We start from the raw sequence: 24271 nt of genomic DNA, 5'->3' as shown, positions 1-24271 counted from the left end.
TTTTTTATGTCATGTTATGCTATTTATTTAAGCTCAATTATTGAAAAGTAACAACAAATATATTTTAGGAACAACTAGAGAAAAAATACTCACAGTGGTATTTATAACTGTAGTTACATGTACGCTGAAACCTAGTAGCAATGTGGGTAATTAATGGAAAACATTCACTGCTGATAAATGAACATCCTTATCCTTATCTAATTTTATAGTGACTCATCTCAGTCATAACATCTCAACATCCAAAATGTAACAGATTACAAAACTTCAGTTATAACTGATGTCTTTACACTATGCGACTTCAATACTTATTCTTATTTTGTGTGAATTTTATTCACTGTACACTGTATGCAACATTTGTAGACATCCTCAATAAACAGATGCACCAATCATGCTAGCTGTGTTACTGTTTTTGGTTTTTATTTGTGCCTGCTTACAATGACGACATACCATGGGACAGTGAACTTTTGATAACGCTAGCCTTTAATACGAAGCTTCCACTGGTGTGGAAACATGCATAACACTTTGTACTAATGAAGATGGGAGTTTAAGTTTAAAAATGTTTCCAATATGTAATATTACTGGCAGAAATTTACAATATTTATAGTTTTTAATGTCATTAGTTTGAATTACTTATATCATACTTTTCTGGATCCCTTTAATGTTTATCTTGTGGAAACAAAAACAGATTGATCAAGTAAGATGGCAATTTTAATTATGGTCTTTATGCTAATGCTATGACTCCCTGTTAGTGTATTAGTGTAATATTGTGTTGTTTTTCTTTAAATCGCTGGCTTCCGTCAACCACAATGTACACAAATGCGTTGTACAAAATGGAACAGAACAGGAAATGCATTTCCTACTGTATTTTTTGAATTCAGATGATCATATAGTTGCAGCTGTAGTTTGGGGTGTTGTTGAATTGTATTGTGTAGAGGTGTTTCTGATATTTTGTCCACCCCATTTATATCAATGGGAGTAGCCTAAATATTATGGACACTTGTCATGATAGCACACTAATAAACTGGCATCTGAGTGTCACAAATATGATGCATTGCTAAACTACCTGATATTATATACAATTACATAGGAGTATTTTGATTGTAGGCCTATTGCTTCTTGCTGCCACCATAAAGCACTGTGGATATGCCTACAGACTAGTGCCCTACAAACCTTTGTATTAAATGTTTTCTCGCATCTTTCTCCCCAGTATACTGACATGATCTAGCTAGATTGTGTTGAACTTCCACTGTGCGAAGCATAGCCAGGACATTAAAAGTCAAGAGAGCGATCACAGAAAGATCACCATGGGAGAAATTATTTGGTCTGAAGGGCTCAAACAAAAAGGGACCTTGTTGCATAAGAGTTGGAACTAACAGAAAAGTAGGAAGGAACAAAACTACAGATTCAGCAGTCTGAGGTTTCTATGAACAGGCACAAACAATCAGCTTACTTTATTGAAAAGTGGGTTTGCAGCCAGGATTTTCATGAGTATATCTCCACCACAAACATTAGGATCATAAAGTCATAAATCAATGAGTGTTTCTTTGTGTGATCACATTTGAGCACTTCTACATTCACCCAGCAGTCACTGATGTGTACGTTTTCATTTGGGGTTCCACCTTCACTTGCCTTGTTGTAGATTACATCAGTGACTTTGTCAAATCTGAATATAATAATAAAGTAATGGACTCTAATAAGGCACCATTGACTGTGCCATATTGCTGCAGTGTGTTTAAATTAGACAGAAACAAGTCTGCAGCCATGCTAGAAGCTCTGTGAGGCTGTACTGTACTTAGGCACAGTGGTGCTTTAATCTAAATGCTAAAATGTTTAGATGGTATAATGTAATTCATCATCTTAGTTTAGTGTGTACACTAAACACAAAGCACAGCTGTCATTCATTTTGAAGCTATTTGGTCATAAACCAAAGTATTGTACAAATTAAAATTTAGACCTGATGATGGAGCTAAATAAAAAGTACAAGGATCACCTAAGTTATTACAAAATTTCATGGCAATCCATCCAGTAGTTGTTGAGACACTTTACTCAAATCCACAAATGTGAATCTCATGGTAGTGCTACAGGAAAAGTCAGGGGATCACCAAAGAAATTACGATACATTATCTGGGAACCATGGAAATCTGTACAAGATTTCATGGAAATTGATCAAAAAGTTGTTTCGATATTTTAATTTGGGACCAAAATTGTGGACTGACTCTGCCATCCCCAGAGCCATGCTGCTAGCATGGCTGAAAATGATAAACAAGTGAAAATCTGTGCAGAAAATGATATACAGTGAAAACAAAGCTATTTCTGCAGATGAATCTAATTTGTATTTCACATCATAAATGATGACACAGAACACCTTGAAGTGAATAAAAGTTACATAAAGTTAGCATTTAATCTTTAATATAACAACTGCTTCAGGTTCATTATTTATCTACACATCACCAGACTAAAATAACCATCCTTTCATGTCTCAAATGAAAAAGGAGTATTAAAAATGGAGGCAAAAATATGACAACACCTGAAAGCATGGCGGCGGGAGGACTTGGTTTGAGACACATGACCTCATGCAGTGGACTCTGGAAAACAACAATCCAGCTGTTCATTTCCATTTCCTGATAAATTCAGAACAGCTGTGACTGTAGCAATACAAACATAAAAGAAATAGCCTCATATTTTTATATTGTCTTTGATAAATATACGTTTGATAAATAAACCATCTACAATCATATGTACAGACAAAATGGAGTTGAGACACATCTAGTCTATATTAAATATAAAGTACAACATTAAACAGATCAGACTATTCTAATACAATAAGATTATCATCAACAGTCATTGCAATATTTACATTACATTACAGTTGATTGTATGATTGTGCTTGATAATAACACTACACAGCTACACGCTATACAATTCCCATTTCCTGTTGAGAATAACATAGAGCGCAATGAGAATGAGTGCAAGTAGATGAACTCTAACTAAATGTTGTAAAATGGTTTGATTTTTGTAAACAGAGTCAGAATAGAGAGAGCATATGAGACAAACCCTTAAACATGCACATGACATGTTTATGGATTACAGATACTGTGTTCTGGATCTGGATCTGATCGCAGCATTTCAAATGTTCCTTTATCAGCTTCTGAATGAACACACAAATAAATACACATGTCCACAATATATACAACCAAACACGCAGACAGATGATGACACAAACTGCAGTCAGCCGTGCAGGTTAACTGATCATCGACGCCTACTGTACAGTGCTACATGCAACTTAGAGCCCTAGAAGATGGCAAAACACATTCAACATATTTATACTCATTAATTTTATATTGCCATGTTAACACATCCTAAAATAAATTATCTTTGATGTGATGAACGGCATCGAAATGTACCCTGCGTAAAAATGTACGACATTCCCTTAAATTAATGGATTGAAGTCTCTTCTGTACTCTTGCCAGGAAATACTTATTTATTATAAATTTCTACAGTATACAGTGATTGTCATTGAAAAGAAATTATGCAGTATGTAGCACCTGGTTGACATGGAAAAATGTTTTTTAAATATTTGTACATGATATGATTTGTCTACATTGGATTTTGTTGCTGTGTATCCATCCATCTCTTTTTCACGTTTAAAGTGCTTGTTTAAGCTCATTTACTGTATGTTCTTCAAAATACTATTTGTTGTTTTGAAGCAAATGTTTAGTATCCAAGGACGCTTCGCAACATGCAGACTGGAGAGGCCGGGAGATCGAACCGCTGAGGTTCCAATAAGTGTGGACCCGCTGTATCCCCTGAGCCACAGTTGCTCAAACTTTACACTTTGGTTTGTGAACAGATTAAACAAAATTAAATACAACGTGTTCATTTGTGAGCTTTAGAGTTTCTGTAGGAGGATTATGTTATCATTTGATGCTGCCAGACTAGCCATTTTACCTTGTTTCCAGTTTTTGTGGTAAGCTAAACTAATTAAATGTTTGAGAGTGGTATCAATCTTCTCATCTCTAACTCTCTGCCAGAAAGTGAATAAGCTTATTTCCCAAAAGTCAAATTATTCTCGATTCAAGTCAACACACTCAGGATTTTGCTGCTATAGCCTTACTTGGTCTGGTATCACCAGTGGCTCATAATGGATAATTGATGTCTGTTTTAATGACTCTCCTGCTTGTGTTTCTTTTATACTACATACTAGTATTTACCATTATCCTAGAAATGTCCCTTAACCGGAACCTTTTTTACAGCAGACTTTTTGACTTGTCATTGAAAACCTCAAGTGTTACTAATAGCATTAATAATAGCTCTGTTCAAGTGTCCCAGTCAGCCATGACTGTGACACAGTGAGTAAGCATGTGCAATACCAGGAGCCTGAAGCAAAAACACCTCTGTTTTTTTTTTTTTTACTGTGACATGTCACAATGTCTGCTGTTACAAAGGTCTATGACTGCTGTTCAGCAAATGTTACGCTTTAATGCCAGATTTTTTTCAACCTGCCCTGCTATTTCCATACACGAAAATGACCTTTTTGTTATTGATTTGCTTGGCTCGTAAATCCTTCCGGGCACTGTCACCCTTGCAAGATGAGGTAGTACAATATATTGGCAAAATGCTCAGGTTTTTAACAAGGGAACTGTCCTAAGATGAAGCTGGAGGACATTAATATAAAAATGGACAGTTGGTGGGAATAGAGGGGGAAAGTCAAGAACAAAAGAGTGATGAAAGCAAACCTCAATGGACAAAAGTGAAAAGATTGTGTAGTGCTGACAGATCCAAATACCTAAAAAAAAAACACAAATAAATTACCTAAAATAATAAATAACATTTATTATTGTGAGTAAAAATGAATTTGTCACATCAATTATTATACTAAAAAATCCTTCACAATAACAGATGACAAAGCCACCACATAGCTGGGAATTCTAATGCTGATTTATTGAACCTTAGCTTAGTTCATGCCCCCATTTACTGTATCTGTTACTATGTCTTGAAAAGCTGTTTACAGATGACCATGCAGTTATTCTGACATTTTTTATTTATCAAAACATGTTGATCAATGGTTTCTGCTGCCCTGCTGTCTGTGTAGCTTCTCCTGTAGCTACTTTGTAGCTCACAAACCTTAAACCGGCACAGTTCAGACACTTTCCCTGTTGCTTTTGCAGTCTGGCAAACTGCAATGAACAAAGTCCACAAAACTGCTCAGCTACAAGATAGTGTGGCGGCTCCCTCTTCGCGGCTGCAGAAGCCTAGTGAAAGTTACTGACGTGACACTTGACATCGTCTAAGCTCAGGACCGTGCCCTGGTCGTTGTTGTGTGTGTGCTTGTGCTTCTTATCAGAGCAGCCACACAGCTTGTACTTTATCACCTGAGAGGATAAAAAGCAGAGCAGGTCACCACAACAACCTGCCATTTTGGCTCAACAAGGATAGGAAAAGACAGGTGACATACAAGGTCAAGTTTTCACAAAGTTTTAAAGGTTTCTATTTATAAGGACTTTTCATGTTTATTTATTTATTTATATTTATATTTATTAACTTAACTCTTTAATTAAAGATTCAGTTATATTTTCTGTACTTTCTATTTCCCAACATGAAGGTCCGCTGCCAGGAATAAAACTGTGTTGGGAAAATACTTTATCCTTTGAAGAATCAGAATCAGAATTAGCTTTATTGGCTAGTTATGTGTACACATACAAGGAATCAGACTACGGTTTTAAGTTGCTGTCAAAGTACTTACACACAGAACATTTTACAGGCGATAGAAATAGATACACAGCTAAAAACAAGGACAGCAAAGCTAAAAACGGTAAAACTATTATTATGATATTAATTATTATGAATTATTATGTACATATAAGTAGGTGAAACATCTAGTCAAATTGAAATATATTTAGTATAAAACGAGTATAAAAAAATATAGATGACGTGACATCATTGTCCTTGATGGTAGCTACAGCTCTGTATCAAGTGAATATTGACATGTAGTAGGATTATTTTTCTGTTGAATCAACTTTCCTGAAGAAGTCTCACCTCATAAAGGTAGTCAAATATCTCCAAAATGGTGAGTATGCTTGCCCCGATAAAAAGTCCCATTTGACCACCAATATCACCTGGAATAAGACAACACAAGCTTATGAAAAACCTATTTCATTACCCAGGCTTGAAAGATAGATAGCCCATATAAAGTTGAAAAATGGAACTCAAAAAAGCTGTACCTAAAAGTCCAGCCACTTCATAAGCCTTCTTCTGTTCAATAGTTTCGTAGTTGAGAGCCTCAAAAAATATGTCCAAAACCAGGAGATTCTCCCTGTGAAGAAAAGCAAGTGAGTCAAAACATTGATATAACATTTTAGGTTACACTTAACACTGTTTAGCATTAAAAAGTACAGTATATAAACATTTTATTAATGGTTTATAACACTATAATGTTGTTGTTAACAGATATAACTCCTCCTGATGGCACCCATAAGTGGAGGCTGCTGGATGAACAGATAATGGATAGTAAAACACAGTTGTAATAAAAATTGTCTTCATATGTATATAAAATATATTTTATATCTTATATCTCTACATTATAGTGTTACCCCTTTGATTTGAATGTTTTATTACAAACAGGAAGTGATGTCATATCTTAGGTTTGGAATGGCCGATCGACACCAAACTTCAGGACCTTATGTTGTACGACTTCCCGAAGGGCTGTATGGAATGTGGTGTCAATCGGCCTCTAGGTAGTGGTATTATTGGTATATCAAATAAAACCGCAAGTCCTTTTAATTTCATACTCGAGCCACGGCGGGGCACCTGGGTCGACTCGCGCTCTCCGCGGAGTGAGGTGGCGGCTGGCGCCAGGGAGGCTGGGACCCCGCTTACAACTACTTGCAGTTCTAGTTATTATTATTATTGTTGTTGTTTTCTTGTTGGTAATATCTCTGTATAGTTAAGTTAGGTTTATGAATTAAAGATGTGGTTATGTACGTGCCATTTTTTATTTTATATATGTTTTTCTTCTATAAAAAACATCTTACATAAATATAATTAAATTGCAGACAAAGCAATGTAAGCAGTTGGGCTTAAGTTGTGCACTCTTGTCTTATGTATGTGTGTATTTATACAGTATATATAAAATAAATAATTAAGTGTATTGTGTGTAGTTGATACTTGCTTAATATACTGCTCAGATTTGTTGTATTTCTTTGCAAGATATTTAGCAGAGGCCTTGCTGGGGATCTTGACGAAGGACAGCTCTTTGCTGTATCTGGTCATGTTACATGGCGTCTCACACACACAGAAATCGTTGTCTCTCTCCACCAGGAAATCTGGAGAGAAGAAAACCAGAGCTCAGCTTGACCTTTCAAACAGATCAGTGGGCTGTAGTTTAAAAACATCATGGGATGATGTGTGTGCGTGCTTTTTAAAAAAATCTGTTCCTTAAAGAGTCAGACCAGACGTGTACAAAGCCATTTCCTTACCAAGGGCTGGGTCAGCACATTCTTTGTACAGCTCGGGGGTGCAGTAGGGTGCGTCGCCTGCAGCCAAAGCAACACACATTTACGTTAATTAAATTTCCTCTGCTTTTCTTCTTTGCCTACGGTAATTTGCCATTGCATCATCATTGATGCATTGATGTAATTCTGACACCACATACAGTAAGAGCAGTTTTCCTACCAGGCATGTGCACCATGCGGCAGTTGCAGTTGTCCACCAGGTAGCGTGTTTCACAGTCAATGCGACAGGCTGTGATGCTGTAACTATCAAAGAAGTCTGAATCCATGGCTGTCACCTTACAGTCTCCCCAGGGTGGGGGAAGGTATATCAGCTGCAACAACCACAAATCGCTTATTACACTGTATACAGACAAGTGATTTAAAATTACTTTCTGGTTTATAACAACTTAGATCTTATTTTCATTGTTTTGGCTAACACTGTATCCACCAAGTTGCCTTCTGAGATCTAATAACAATGCAAGTCCAACAGGACAGTCAGGCGATCATACAGGTTTAGACAAAACTAATTTGGCAGAAAAAACAAAAGCGAACATTAAATATTAGCCAAACTACTGCACAAAATCCTGAGTAGTTACAAAAGAACAAATCAGGAATGGCCACTTCACTTTGTTGTTCCTGAATAACTCAGAATAGATATTGATGGGTTACTAGAGAGCAAACTTATATCAGATACTGATCAGACAATGACTCACTTGCCAGGCCACTGTCAAATCACAGTCAAATCTGAACAAAACACACTCACAGCCCTAATGAAGCACATTAGCTAAACTAACTAAACCAACTGACATATCTCATCATGAGCATTTAAAGATTTAGAGAAAAACCAATATTACAGGGGCTTTAACAGATTCCACATGTATAAAGAATAAAAAGATCAAAGTGCTGCAGTATGTACCCTCTGTTCCTGACAGGAAACAAACGTCTGAAACCCGGGTGCCACTCCGAACCCGAGCTGGTCAATGAAGGATGGCTCGTCCTGACTGTGGATCTGAACTTTGACCCCAGCTTCAAATGATGTCTCATCTGCAGGAAGTCAAAGAACGTGGGATCAGAGCAACACCACGTTAAAGATGTGTTTCACTAATGAAAGACACATTCAAGAGAAGAGGTTTTGACTCTGACTTTCACACACTGAGGTATTAACACCAGCATGTGGTTGTGCTGCCCACACACGCTGTTAAGAGTGTGACAGATAACCACATCTGACAGCTGCTGAATGAACAACATCCCCCTCACCTGTTTCTCCCCAGATAGGCAGGTATTCATCCTGCTGAATGTCCAGCATGACCTCCAGTCCATTACCCATACCTCCCTTTGTGGTGATGAGGGGAGGGCGTCCATCATCACCGGAATTAAACGTGTAACACTTCCCGTAGCGAGTGAAGACCTGAGAGACACATGAGAGAGATTTTTGTTTTAATCACACAGCTCTGCAAACCTGCTAAAGGTTTATTAACAATGCTTTTCCACTGGGGGTCAGTGTTTGACTCAATATCTGATATGTGTGTGTGTGTGTGTGTGTGTGTGTGTGTGTGTGTGTGTGCATGTGTGTGTGTGCCTGTGAACATGTGTACACAGGACAGAGATACTATGAGAGAAAAGGAGCATGTGTGACAGAAAGATAAAAAAAAAAAGGTGAGACAAGAAAGTGTTAGAGAAAAAGAGAGGAGAGGAGAAGGAGGTCTTCCCGTGGGTTTGTGAATTACACAATGAACCCAGTGAGGTGACGGAGACTGGCAGACTGGTGATTTAACATTCCCTCGCATGCTCTTTATGGCAGTTATAATGGACCTGATGTTACCATGGAGACCAAGCAAGGATGTAGCCTTAATTTTTAAAAGCCAAGACACAGACATTAGATTGAAGCTGTGTTATCAGCAAAAGCCCATATGATATGTTTAAACAGCCATGAGTGCACAACAGTAAATAGATGGAAATGTATCAATATGGAGCTTTCTTTGGTGAAGAGTTAATCTTGCATTAGAGCGTTTAGTGTTGTATGAGTCACATAACCCATGCAGGGAGCATGAGTGAGAGAGTGGGAGAGCAGGGAGCAACGGAGAGCAAGGATGCAAAGTGAAAGAGACAGAGAGAGAGAGCGAGAGCGAGAGATAGAGAGAGAGAGCGAGAGAGAGAGTTTAGCTACTAACGCTTGGAGCAGGCTATTGTTCAGCGTTATGGCACAGAATGACATATCTGTGATTAGAAAGAACAAACCAACCAAGTAATTGTTGAGAAAGAGTTTGGGTCCTGCCAAGGGCAGTTTAAACATTTCGGCCATCTATCATGTCAGCAAGAGACTGCTGGGTGCAGAAGCAGACATCGATCTGAGTGGGGAAAAAACATTAAGTTCTATCAAGAAAAGCAAGTAAAATGAATGGCAAGCCACTGACAAACGTGAAGCCAATGTTTCTTTGAGACTAAATGTTTGTTTCACGTGAACAAGACTTAAGACTCTACTGTTACGCCAATAGCTCTGTGAGGCTGTACCCAAGGCACCGTTATACTTAATAAGAACTGCTTGTCAGACAGTTGAATAGCTTTGGAAACCTCCTTCCCCTACACCTCTCAGGTGTCACAATTTGGGGGGTTCCGTGTCCAACTATTTCTGTCAAAACCAATAATCCAACATTCACACCCACTTCACACCGTGATTGGCCAGCTGTGAAGAGGTGAGAAAAGCAGCCAGGGATTGAATTTATCTCTCAAGTTCTTTTTTCATTTGTTTCACAACTATTTCTGTCATTTTGCAATCGAGTGCAACACATTATATGCCTTCTACAAGAGACTCCAAATATGCACTGGAACTATTTAAACAATATTGCGCCTCCACTTTCTCTCACAACTGCCAACATTTCACTTTAGCTTAGAGTATGTTTCTACAGTAGCCCAAACTGCTTTACAGAGCGTATTTTGTCACTATGTTCTTATGCAATGAGAAGACGAAGAAGAAGAAGACGAAGGCGAAGAAGAAGAAGAACAACAAGGAATGTTAGCAGTAGTAGTAGTCGACTGGTTTATCAAAAGTAAGAAAAAAATGAGAAATTAGGACAAATGGAGGCCCACGCATGTCATTTAGTACAATTGCCGACAGAGCTTCTTCTATGCACTTGGAAAAGGAGGGGTGAGTGGTGACAGACGGTGCATTCATGTGGTATCGAAAAACTCCTTAAATCTTTATTGCAAAAAGAGTAATAAAGTGTACATGGGTCATAAAGAAGTATGCAGAACTTTGATTTATGCAAAATCACCTATTGCAAAAGTATTGATCACAGACTCTGTGAACCCTGCTGACTTGTTGAATATCAAAAAGATCTAGCAACTGTCAGAAAGGACCTTCCTCCACAAATGTTTGTAAATGTGGCTGCACTTACTGTACTTCATAAATAACATCATTACATAAACGTTAAATCCATGTGTATGATGGGTGCACGATGTTCACCAGCATCTTGATCGATATACAGAAGTGAGGTGAGGTCAGATAACACTTGTTCTCTGCCTCTTGATGAATAGTTGATATTGTGACAGTGGTGGTAAGGATAAAAACATCAAACATGTATAATGCACAAGGTCTGCACAGCATGCATACAGTGGCTGCTTGCTATGTTGAATGAATAAATTATTGTGCACATATGAAAATTGTTTTCTGAGGCAGAAATCATACGGAGCATACTGTATGGAGAAATTCTGATCTGAACAAATGAACCCCCCCCCCCACAGAGTTTAATACATTACTTACTGACTGAAGTTTACAGAGGCATACATCTTCAGAGCTGTGTGATCAATAAAGCTGTCACTCACACACACTTTCCTATGTATTGAAAAGCACTCAACATAGCTCTGCTGTAATTAATCATTATGCACATAATTATGCATATCTGTTTTTCGGGCCACATCAGATTTGGACAAAAATCTAAAAATTACAAATCTATGCACTTTCCCATCCATTTTACGAGGCCTTCAGTCTTGCAATCTGTGAGCTGCTAAAAGATGTCTCAGCAGGGTAAGTTCAGTCCATTAGTACTCTGTTGTTTTATGGGAATGTTTTTGTGGACTTTAAAGCCATCTCAGTTAAGTGCCAACACTTTCACTGTTATTATGCTGTACACTTAAACAGCTATCACTGGGAATATGCTCTTTAAATGCAACAGCGAGGAGACAGCAGTCCACAGAGACTAGCACTAAAATATATACACATGTTGCATCCTATTGTGCGGCTGGACTGTAATCCAACAGGGATTTCAGTTGACCTGGAAAAACTATGCTGAGTACCTTCATACATGAATAAACTTCATGAAAATAAATAAAGGGATTAATATTAATAAGAGTCTACAACCACGCTAGTGGCTCTGTGAGGCTGTACTTAGACACAGTGGTGCTTTAAGTAAATGCTAATGACAGCATGCTAACATGCTCACAATGACAATGGTAAAATACAGATTATATTTATTCATTTAGCTGACGCTTTTATCCAAAGCAACATATAATAGCTATATATGTCAGAGGTCATACGCCTCTGGAGCAACTAGGTGTTAAGTGTCTTGCCCAGGAACATTGGTGGATTTGTCACAGTGGGGAATTGAACCCACGTCTCTCACACCAAAAGCACGCATCTCATCCACAACTCCATCACCACCCTGGATGTTTAACAGGCAATGTTTACCATGAGGACCATCATAGTTAAGGATGTTAGCATAAGTTTTCATAATGATCACTAACACAAAGTACAGCAGAGGCTGAACAATGTCTAGTTTAGCAAATATTTGGACATAAACTAAAGTAGGCCCTATTGGACAAATTAAAAGTTTGACCTCATGATGGTGTTGGAAAGTTGTTTCAGACACAGTGAAATTAAAAATACATTTCCAAAATGCTGTTACAAATTTATAAGATCAAATGTAATTTTGGGTCACTAGTTCACCCCCCATCATATAAAACTGCACTTGACCATTATGGCAGAGTAATATTGTAGTAGGAGGTGTGTGTTTGGATTTCTGCTAACAAAAGGTTTGTTTATATTTTTAGAGGAGGTGGCTGAAGCTATGGGTTGAAGTCGAATTTATTCACTTAACCCATATCATCCTTCTGATCTAATTTTTTTTTTTATACCTCTGTCCCAAATTTCATGGCAATCCATCCAATAGAGATATTTCACTTAAAACCAAAAATGTCAGCCGCATGATGCTGCTATAATATTAGTCAGATAGCCCACTATTGTGTTTGTTAAAACCAAAGGAAATCAACAAAGCTATATACCAACAAAGCCACCATAGACTGGTGTGTTCTGTGAAAGTGACTGATTACGATTTATACTCCTTGCAATGGGAGATCTTGGAGTATGATCACAAATGCTTGCAGCATGAAGGTAAAACTAATGCCGGAATAAAAGCATCAAAGCCAAAGCATCCCCCTCCTCTGTTTGGTTCAGAATGAATAGCTGACTCACCACGCTAATAACCAGTCTTGTGTAGAACCACTCCAGAGAAAATAAACCGGGTAGGGGTTTGAAAGTCAGGGGCACGGTGGAGTTTGTATGTAATAATGATGCCCTGAACATAGAATCAGACTCTGAGACACTGATTGTCAAAATAAGGAAGTCAAGATGAGAGGCAAACAAGAATAGGTAGAAGCGAACCACAGAGCTCCTCAGGGAGTATGGATAACTAAAAGGCTTCATACAGAAACACTTCATTAGAGAGAGAAGACCAAAGGCCGTCGTGCACTGACAAAACACAGCTGCATCTTTGTGCTTGTAGTTTCAAAACGGTCAGTAAGATAGTGGCATAGCTTTAGGGACAGCCATTGTTGTCAATTTTTACAGACATTTAACTCAAAATCACAAAACATCAACCTCATGGTGGCAAAAAGTCAGATGATCACCAAAGTCATTAGGATCCATCCAGTGGTGACCATGCATGTCGGTACAAAATTTCATGGCATGGCCATCTGAATGACCACAGCGCCTGGCTAACTAGTAACAACTGAAAAGGCTCAGAAATGTAAATATATTATATAATAATATTATATAAATATTGTAACCCTTTACTCCCTAATCTTTAATTCTGGTCTTCATGGGATTGGATGTCACCCAATTTTCCTTTGAATATTTGACCAGTACTCTGCAGAACTGCAAAGAGGCTGAACCATTGTACTTTTCATGAAGGTCAAAGTCAGACTAATGAGTGAGAATCGATCATGCAAATCAAGACCTCATGTCCAGTGCATTGACACTTGATGACACCTTAGGGCAGTGCACTTTGTAGGGCGGGGAATCATCACATAATCAGTGTGGACAGCTAGTCCTCCCGAAGTTATTGACAAAAGAGGAGAAAACAGGGGACAGGAGCCTTTCAAGTGCTTGAGGGAAATAAGTGTATATGTGAAATCAGTTTAGATGTCAGAATTCAATATTTCTAAGAAACCATCACCAGTCTCTGTCCGACCTTACCTGCTGCTTTATAGATGAAATATCAGAAAAACTCCTCCACTGTTGCGAGGGGAATTTTCATCTATCATATTTGGGATTTTAACCACCAGCTCCCATCCATCCATCCATCCATCCATCCATCCATCCATCCACACAATGAAAATATTTCTTTCCCTCCTACATTTCCTTCCTTCCTGGTCTGCATCTCTGTTTCCTCATTCCCTCGTGTCCCCTGAAGTATGATGTTCATTCCCCTGTGGACTCCTCTCCATCTCCCGCCGTACTTCCCCACCCGCCCCTGCTTCATTTGATGAATATTTCACAGGCCAGTAGAGACAGTCCTCCTCCTCTCTCATCCTATTGCCAGACACTGTCCGGGCTCTCACTACCTATCACCTTCATAGACGATAGCATCATCGCCAGGTACGGGGCACCTCAGGAGACCTGAGTAGAGTGGGGAGCATATCATATGAAGAAAAATGGAAGTGTGTATTCACTTAAGTTATATATGCCTCAGAGCGCTGCCTCAATCTAAAAATCAGGACTGTGCCGACCTTAGCACTAACACAGCATGACAGAGTGAATTTGAGATACAGGTTAAATCAGACCAAACAGGTTAAATCAAGACCATCCAGCAGGTGAGAAGAGGTGTTCATAGTCTCTATGGGTGCATAATGATACAATGGTGGAAGTGTTCAGACAATACAACAATTAAAAACTACTTAATTACAATTAAAAGACCTGCATTTAGTAAGAATTCAAGTACAGAAGTATGAACACCAAAATATACTTTTAAGTATCAAAAGTAAAAGTACTCATGGCCCCTGCAACTAGTGCACACAGACACTGTGTGATGCGTGGTTAATGTTTATTATTTTACTTGTTTTATCTTTCACATATTCTTCGTTGTACACCACACCACAGTATGTGAAACTAATTTTGATTCGACTTGTCTATGTTTTACATTGATTGCTGTAAAGCACTTTGTTACCTGTATTGAAAAGTGCCAAACTAATAAAGCTATTATTATTATTATTAAAAATAAGGGCTTATGAGATGGTTATGGGTGATGAGAATATTGTAGGAAAGAAGAAAAAAATATGATTCTGTTCCACAAATCTGTATTTTTTATACTTTGCTCTAATGTTTGCTTACATGTGAAATTTCTGATAATTTGTGTGAATTGTGCAGAACAGTCTTATCTTATAAATATTTGCAAATAAGATACGTAACTCCTAAAACACATTGCACAAATTAATGCAGAGGGATTTGAATCTGTTAATCTGTTAATCTGTATCTCTGCCTCTAATTTACAACTTACGTATATTATCATTTTAATGTCAACGTAGCATTTTTCAATGGAAAAGTATTTGTGAATCTCCACATATTCATGTGATGCTTTTGAGACAGCGGCATTTCTGTCATGGTGGTAATGCAGACACGAGTCATTTTACAGGTCACGCATTTGTGGAAACAGCACAGAAGAAGAGTCTTAAAAGCATCCACACAAACAGGTGGAGAAAATGCTAAGTTGATGTACAAGTAATGATATACAAGTTGTAAATTAGACTAACAACTTGCTAACAACTCATATATCTGAAACATGACAAACTAGACACTACTTTTTAAGGGGTTACAAGCCAACAAGGTTGGGAATCACTATTTTAGTCTCTAACAATAAATTGTAATTTATTATTTTTATGTAAAATATTTATCTGAAAAGTAACTTTGACTGAAATAAATGCAGTGGAGCAAAATGTATTTTATTTTCCTTTGAAATGTGGTGTTGAAGTATCAAGTATCAGAAGAAAGAAACAGGTAAACAAGAAAATTGGACTTATGTACTGTACTTTAGTTAATAATATCCATCCATCGTCAACCGCTTATCCCGCGTACAGAGTCGCGGGGGTCTGGAACCAATCCCAGCTGGCATCGAGCGAAAGGCGGGGTACACCCTGGACAGGTCGCCGGTCCATCGCAGGGCTAGTTAATAATATACTTACTTAATTTCCAACACTGTGAAGAGAGCAGGCCTCGTTAACACTATAAGTTGTCTGGCCAATAAAATATACAAATAATACAAATATAGAAGAGCAGCTTGAAGTTCGCTTTGGTCCTATTTCCAGAAATTGGTAAATTATTTGTTAATTATTAACAAAGTCATTAGTTTCAACTTACTGTATAACTCTATTCAAAATTGTTTAAAAATCCACTTTCAGACACTTAAATTTGAATATTTGCTGGTTTTCTTAGTCTTCTATGATAGTAAATCTACAGAGAATTAAAGAGAGACCCTTCCTGAGGAAAACAGAGGAGATTCACAACACAACAACTTAATAGCTGATCAAGTGGAGGCAGCAGAGCCTGCGGGCCACTGCCTGTCTCTGAGAACAATTAATTGTTGGTTTAATGCAATCCCTCGTCTCTATGGTGGATGGACTTGCAGTAGCACCACACACTGAGAGGAAATAACACCCTAAGGGAAGGTTCCCTGTAATTCCTCCCACCTACAGTCTGCTATTCAACAAAATGAAGAGAGAGGGAAAATTTTGTTAAAAGGCTATGTTAAATAACTACTGAACATTTTATTATATTTTTTTACATTTTTTTGCTGTGCAGAAGCTTCTTGGTGAAGACATAAATGTCTTAGAATTGTCAGTTCACATTCATTCAGAGCTGTTCAATTTTCTGTAGAGGTTCTTGCAGTTAGCAGGCAACCCCCATATTGCCACTCAAGTGAGCAGAAGAAGAGTGGAGTGAGATGCTAAATGGCTGCTTAGAGGACTAAGACATTCAGCAGCAGCCAGTGATGTGATGCAGTTACACAGTACATTTTTTTGATATGATTATACCAAATTAAATAGGTAGGTGACGTGTAACATTAATCTCAACATGATGAACATCCTTTGCCTGCCTTTTCCCTGCATGTCTCAATCATCACTTCGCCTACAAATCTCCTTCCTGCCCACTTGTGCCAGCCATGTGCAGAACCCACGCTCACTATCTGCTGTGAGAGAAATGCCAGGCAGGCAGAAAGGCCACCACAGCAGCAGCTAGCTTTGCTATAACTCCAGTGTGCGCCGCCCTTTCGTCATGAACAGCTGAGTAAACATCGGGGGATAAACAGCCCATGGCCCAGTCAGAGGGGCAGAGCACTTACTAAAGCTGAGGGCACTTTAAGTGGCAGATAGCCGGGTTAACTAGGATTAAATCATGTATCCAGTGGGACAGCAGTGTCTTACAATATCTATCTTTCTATCTAGCTGTGTCACATACATCATTATACAGGTACAATGTGTAGGTTGTGCGAGGAAATGTAAGTACAAAATGTAGTACGAGTACATGCAAACAAAGGCAATAGATTAAAATAGTTTAAAAATAGAGTCAAGCATGAAGTGACATAGTAGTAACAAATGAAGAATGAATATGAGACTGAACTAGAACATACACTGAGCACGAGTGATGTGATAATGAACATGAAATGGAGGATATAGAGGATGACTGTTGGCCCAGGGGCCAAGAGAAGAAATTCTAATAAACCAGATCTGAAAATGTGGCTGGACATAGAGTCTCTAAGGAATATAAGGAGTCTGACAGCCTGAGGGAAGAAACTTCTCTAAAGCTTCCCTGAGCTTGCTTTCAGACTGCACTGGTGCATCTCTAACAAAAGTAGACAAAATAAGTGAATGTTGGGGTGACTGGTGTCCCTAACATTTGTTCCTTATTTTTGTCCAGTCATGTTTGTGCTAAAAGTCCTCCAGTTTGGGTAATACAGTCTGGATCCCGGTCACATGCCTGAAATTTCTCAACTGGCTCCTTTTAACTAGAAGGAGTGGCTCTACTCCGAGCTCCCTCCGGATGTCTGAGACTCTTCACCTATCTCTAAGGGTAAGCCCAGTCTATGGAGGAAACTAATTTCAACCACTTGTATCAGAAATCCCATTCTTTTGCTCACTACCGAAAGCTCATGACCATAGGTGAGGGTTGGACTGTAATCCGCATTGAAAAATTATGGATTTGTGTTCCCAATTTTGAGGAATGATAGTAGGCTGTGTGAACCAATCAGGACCAAGGCTTTGGCTTCAGCTGTAAATTTCATTTAAAAAATGGGCAGGCCCCATAAGGTCAATTAAAACACACTTACTCTCTTACCACAGTTACCGGGTGTCACCAAGTTAAACAGGATTGAAATAATTTATTTTCTTTTGTTGTTAGTTATGACAAAAATATTATATTGTATAATATATTTATAATTTATTTACAATTGTATCTTTAAACTTGTCACCAGATTTCTTATTGACACGCAATATAGCATCCATCTATTTATCTGTTGCTATATTGCAACAGCCTAAGCAAACTAACTATACTGTACACCACAGCCCATATGGGTCTCTATTAATTGTGGAGTGGAGCCTAATAATAACGGGTCATTTTTGATGAGTTTAAATTAGTCTCCAGAGTCAGATGATTGCATGTTCATCTGCTGTAGCGACCAAGACAAAAGCTGTGAACTACTCATGATTAGCTGTAATAGGTGGTATATTTATGGCTTGCAATGGGTAGATGTTTATTGGTAGGTACAATATGTGTGTGTGTATGCCTGTCAGCCTGTCTGTCTGTCTGTCTGTCTGTATATGTATGATCATTTGAATATTTCAATTTGTATGGATGTCTTCTTGGTGCATGTCTAATAATATGCAATGTATAACAATGAGCAGCAATCACCTTCCAGCAGTATGGAGGAAAATTCATTTAGGAAAGCCAAAAGGCTGTCACCAAGCATTTCACCTGACACCTGACTTAAACTCAGTAATGGCCCCAGAAGGCTCTTGAAATTGCATGTTTCACTTAGCACGTTCATCCTGGCTTTTCTCATAATTTACACTGACTTGAATCGATACTGTCTTCACCTGCTTAATGAAATTGTGTATCATGCTTAAGTTAGTTTTAATTACTTTTTGCAATCTGAAGTAGACAAAATTCAGTCCACAACCACTTTCCTCACAGTGCTGCTAAGGTGCAGAGATGCCGTTGTGCTCCTAATGTGTGCTGTGAAAGCCTAGGAAAAAGCCACATAAATAAGTAAAACACAGTGTTTTCTACGGTGAGATGAGGACCGTAAGTATGTATGGTAATGTCAAAGGGTAATAGTACACACACATACATGTACAGATGCACAATACGGATAGGCTGATGGATGATGCATACGTTACATGCAGCTCCATTCCCTCTGGACATCCCTTGTAAAACACACACACACACACACACACACGCACACACACACACGCACACACGCACACACACACACACACACACACACACACACACACACACACACACACTCCAGTTGCACAATAGAGCACTCATAGATTTATTTTAAGAATAGCTCCATGATTCAACATCTGAGTGGCTGTAATAAAGCAGTTGAGCTCCTCAGTGGGATGAGTTGGGACCAGCTTGTACAGTAGATCTGCCCTGGAATGGAAACTGGACAGCAGGAAGAGTCATAGTATTCAGCCCCGAGGCTTTGCTTACCAGCCAGTTTGAGCACCGGAGACTGTATCCCAACAGAGGAGAAGGAGGAAGCCATCACCCTCATTAGTAAGAAAACATCAAAAGACAGATAGAGTCGCTGCTGGAGCACACTCTCCTGCAGGAGAAGAGCACCTTCCCGCTTCTGTGCAGCTAACAAACCCCTCTTTCATCAACTGTCTTTCATTTGCTATTCCCAAAATACCACCCAGCAAAGGTGGGATGAACATCAATTAGTGAATGCATTCATTACGGGGACTCCTGTCACTTTTTGGTGCAGTTTAGAGGGTGGGAATACTGTCAGGAGGGAAAAAAGGCCCTGCAGCTCTTCCCCTAGAGTGAACCTCCTCCGTGTGACAAATTTCACACTCTGCTGAGAGGAATCCGCTGAGGCTTTAGATTTCCCAGCCTGTCACATGCTGTTGCTGAATACCAAGAGATTAATTCATTTCACAGATGGTGCATGTAAGCAACTCCGACTCTTAAACACGCAGCGTTCACCACGCCGTCACTACCTGCCCAATCTCAAAGCGACAACAAGGGAAGATTCAAGCTGGGAGGCAAGATAACAGACAGCCAACACACACACACAAAGGTCAGCATGTCGAACAATATATCCTGTTTGACAAATGAATCCTGTATAATATACAGTAGATTGCATGGCCTCAACATGTTGATCAAACTTGTTTAACAACCTTGAGGTATAATTAAATGAAAATAAAATGCTTTATGGAGCTTTACAGCGGCTTTTCAAACCTAGATGGTTTCATTGAAAAGCTCGGGGAAGCAGTTGTGTGCTGCTCTTTCACCTCTGATAAAAAGTACGAATCTCACCTTTGTGTTGCTTGTCTAAGTTTGTTTTTGAGTCTGGAATGGACTCAATCCCAGGGGGAAAAAAACTGCACTTCTCATGAACTGTCAAGTGGGTGTTTTCCGCCTGGTGAACATAGTGGAGCATTTAACAGCTAAAGAGGCAGATATTTTCCTTCCAAACAGACCAAAAACATGGCTAAAAGAAAGTAAATATTGGACTTGGCCAGAAACATGAATCCAAATGAATGACAATGTTGCTCCGTAACTGGTGGATGTGTAAGCAACAGTTTGCTAACAAGTTGGACAAATCAACTTAAACGGTATAATATAAAAATATGTTATTGCAGGTTTAAATGTACTATTTAACACTTTTCTGCAGTTGATATATTTTGTTAAACAGTGAGGAAAATAAGTATTTGAACACCCTGCTATTTTGCAAGTTCTTCCACTTAGAAATCATGGAGGAGTCTGAAATTGTCATCGTAGGTGCATGTCCACTGTGAGAGACATAATATAAAAAAGAAAAATCCAGAAATCACAATGTATGATTTTTTAACTATTTATTTGTATGATACAGCTGCAAATAAGTATTTGAACACCTGAGAAAATCAATGTTAATATTTGGTACAGTAGCCTTTGTTTACAATTACAGAGGTCAAACGTTTCCTGTAGTTTTTCACCAGGTTTGCACACACTGCAGGAGGGATTTTGGCCCACTCCTCCACACAGATCTTCTCTAGATCAGTCAGGTTTCTGGCTGTCGCTGAAAACACGGAGTTTGAGCTCCCTCCAAAGGTTCTCTATTGGGTTTAGGTCTGGAGACTGGCTAGGCCACGCCAGAACCTTGATATGCTTCTTACAGAGCCGCTCCTTGGTTATCCTGGCTGTGTGCTTCGGGTCATTGTCATGTTGGAAGACCCGGCCTCGACCCAGCTTCAATGCTCTAACTGAGGGAAGGAGGTCGTTCCCCAAAATCTCGCAATACATGGCCCCGGTCATCCTCTCCTTAATACAGTGCAGTCGCCCTGTCCCATGTGCAGAAAAACACCCCCAAAGCATGATGCTACCACCCCCATGCTTCACAGTAGGGATGGTGTTCTTGGGATGGTACTCATCATTCTTCTTCCTCCAAACACGGTTAGTGGAATTATGACCAAAAGTTCTATTTTGGTCTCATCTGACCACATGACTTTCTCCCATGACTCCTCTGGATCATCCTGGCAAACTGAAGACGGGCCTTGACATGTGCTGGTTTAAGCAGGGGAACCTTCCGTGCCATGCGTGATTTCAAACCATGACGTCTTAGTGTATTACCAACAGTAACCTTGGAAACGGTGGTCCCAGCTCTTTTCAGGTCATTGACCAGCTCCTCCCGTGTAGTTCTGGGCTCATTTCTCACCTTTCTTAGGATCATTGAGACCCCACGAGGTGAGATCTTGCATGGAGCCCCAGTCCGAGGGAGACTGACAGTCATGTTTAGCTTCTTCCATTTTCTAATGATTGCTCCAACAGTGGACCCTTTTTCACCAAGCTGCTTGGCAATTTCCCCGTAGCCCTTTCCAGCCTTGTGGAGGTGTACAATTTTGTCTCTAGTGTCTTTGGACAGCTCTTTGGTCTTGGCCATGTTAGTAGTTGGATTCTTACTGATTGTATGGGGTGGACAGGTGTCTTTATGCAGCTAACGACCTCAAACAGGTGCATCTAATTTAGGATAATAAATGGAGTGGAGGTGGACATTTTGAAGGCAGACTAACAGGTCTTTGAGAGTCAGAATTCTAGCTGATAGACAGGTGTTCAAATACTTATTTGCAGCTGTATCATACAAATAAATAGTTAAAAAATCATACATTGTGATTTCTGGATTTTTTTTTTTAGATTATGTCTCTCACAGTGGACATGCACCTACGATGACAATTTCAGACTCCTCCATGATTTCTGAGTGGGAGAACTTGCAAAATAGCAGGGTGTTCAAATACTTATTTTCCTCACTGTAACTATATGGCCTGTCTCTTCTGAGTGCTCCATCAATTAAATAGTAGAGCCATGGGGATTTTTATTAAAGACATCATCATGCTTTTATTAGAAGATGAGTTTTGAAAGTCTTCAGATGCATGTTTCTACTTCTTCTTAAAGATTCATCAGTTGCCTACATGTCCACACCTTCTGGCCAGCTATGATTTTTTTTGTGCTAATTCTCTTTTTGGAGAAAGTGAAAGAAAATAAGTTTTACTGTAGGACTTTCAAGAGGAATGAGCTATCGCTCAGCCATTCCTTTTTATGTTGGGCACGGTGTTTCAAAGAATCAATCCTTTTTTATTTGCCTCATGCCGTGTGTGTTTCTTTGGCTTGTTGGATGGATGTGAGCGTGCATGTCGGGTGCAGGAGGGTTGGTGTGTTTACTGTGAGGACTCTGAACAAGCTCAGAAAAATAAACACTTGGCCACCCTGCTGTGTACTGTCAAGAGAAAAGGACACCAGGCAATGACAAAAACATACACTACATACACACACACAACTTTTTAAAGTCCAAATGAAATTCATTTTTATCTCTTTTTGCAGTCAGAAATAATGCCAACTTTCAATGTATTGTTGATAAATGCTTCTGCTCCTCTCAGCTGGCTGGTGGGGCGTGTCTGTGTTTTGATTGACAGCTGCTGGCAGGCTGAGCACCGGTAATGGTGACTTGCACAGAAGGTTTCAAGTCATGATCAGACAGTGTGTTGATAGTGGTAGGCTACACCAGCATCTACATGGCTTGAAGTAACATTTGTGTTTAAGTTTATTGACTGTGTGCGTTTGTGTGTGTGGTTGAGTTACTGACTGCTGGACACAGCAGGTTGCAGCAAGTCAACTGTTTCAGCAACAACAAAGTGCTATGACTCCGTTATTTTGTCTTTTCACTTCCTGTCTGCACCAGAAGTGGGAATGTGTCAAAAGTTCCATGATTGAAGTCATAAATTTACGAGAAAAAACTCTTTTTTATTTTTTTTTGTCAGTAATAATAAAAGACAAGAAGATTCAGTGCAGATATAAGAGAAGAGGTGGAACTTTCAGAGACTTTGGCAGATATGAGGGACTGCAACAAAGCTACTTGAAAGCATGTGTCACATCTGACTCTGCAGTTCTTTTGCAATTCTTGATGCTCTTGGTCTTTGAACAGAAGGAAGTATCTCATAATACTGGTTGGTGAAAGTAGTTTATATGGGACAGCTGTTGTGATAAACATCTGCATACCCTGAGTACAGAGCCTTTAATAACACAGGCACATCTAAAAAAAATATTTTCCTTTTTTCCCCCGTATATTTTTGAGTTATTTTCTTGTCAATGTATCATTTTAATCTCTGAGTTTTTTCCTGGGATTTTATCCCTCTCCCTCAGCTATGTAATTTCTTTCTTTCTTTCTTTTTTACCTAAAATGGCCCAAAAATGCCGTCATATGTAGGACTACCATAGCTGGAAGAAAATCAGACTTTATTCTACAGCAGTCTGACAAACACTGACTGTTATTTACATTGTGTTGCTAATTAGATCATTTCTCCCACACATACTATATAGATTATATATTAATTGGGTGAAGAGATGTGTTTTGATGTTGATTCCAGTCCAACAAAGCAAAAATCATCTGGTTTTTGGGATTGTTTGTGAGGAATTAATAATAATAAAAAATAATGTTAATAACTTAATAATCTACTGATATAATGTAATATAATATAATAATCTAATATGTTAGAATCAGAGCTATTGAAAATGTTCACCATAGAATTAGTATAATGTGAGCGATAATTGTGCCAAATATTGCCTTATTAATCCGATATCTTTGAGAAGTGAAAACTACCAACTTTGGGAAATTTACAGCAGGCTGTGAATCAGTCAGGAAAGTGTTTTTCTTACTTGTATTTACTTTAAGCAGTAAAAAAACATAACCACAAATAGAACAAACAAAAAAACGGCCACATTGGGTCAATATGCTATTTAATGTGATAGAACT

The 24271-nt window shown here is 38.8% G+C and overlaps 1 protein-coding gene across 1 annotated transcript in view; it reads right to left on the bottom strand.

The window, feature by feature from the left end:
• Positions 1-1433: 1433 nt before the first annotated feature.
• Positions 1434-24271, bottom strand: part of LOC119905282 (acid-sensing ion channel 1A-like) — a 49137-nt gene continuing 26299 nt past the window's right edge. The window contains exons 3-10 of the mRNA XM_038722147.1: positions 8748-8898; positions 8407-8534; positions 7672-7822; positions 7476-7532; positions 7169-7322; positions 6222-6313; positions 6037-6116; positions 1434-5372 (exon numbers count right to left, since the gene is read on the bottom strand). Of these exons, the coding sequence (XP_038578075.1) occupies positions 5253-5372; positions 6037-6116; positions 6222-6313; positions 7169-7322; positions 7476-7532; positions 7672-7822; positions 8407-8534; positions 8748-8898 (933 nt within the window). The 3' untranslated portion in view covers positions 1434-5252. The remainder of the gene's footprint in view (positions 5373-6036; positions 6117-6221; positions 6314-7168; positions 7323-7475; positions 7533-7671; positions 7823-8406; positions 8535-8747; positions 8899-24271) is intronic.

The sequence above is a fragment of the Micropterus salmoides genome, unplaced genomic scaffold, assembly GCF_014851395.1.
Source record: "Micropterus salmoides isolate LMB-PRFRI ecotype aquatic unplaced genomic scaffold, ASM1485139v1 Ms_hic_scaffold_16, whole genome shotgun sequence".
Lineage (NCBI taxonomy): Eukaryota > Metazoa > Chordata > Actinopteri > Centrarchiformes > Centrarchidae > Micropterus > Micropterus salmoides.
Note: the sequence above shows the minus strand (reverse complement) of the source record. Positions and strands in the feature narration are given on the sequence as shown.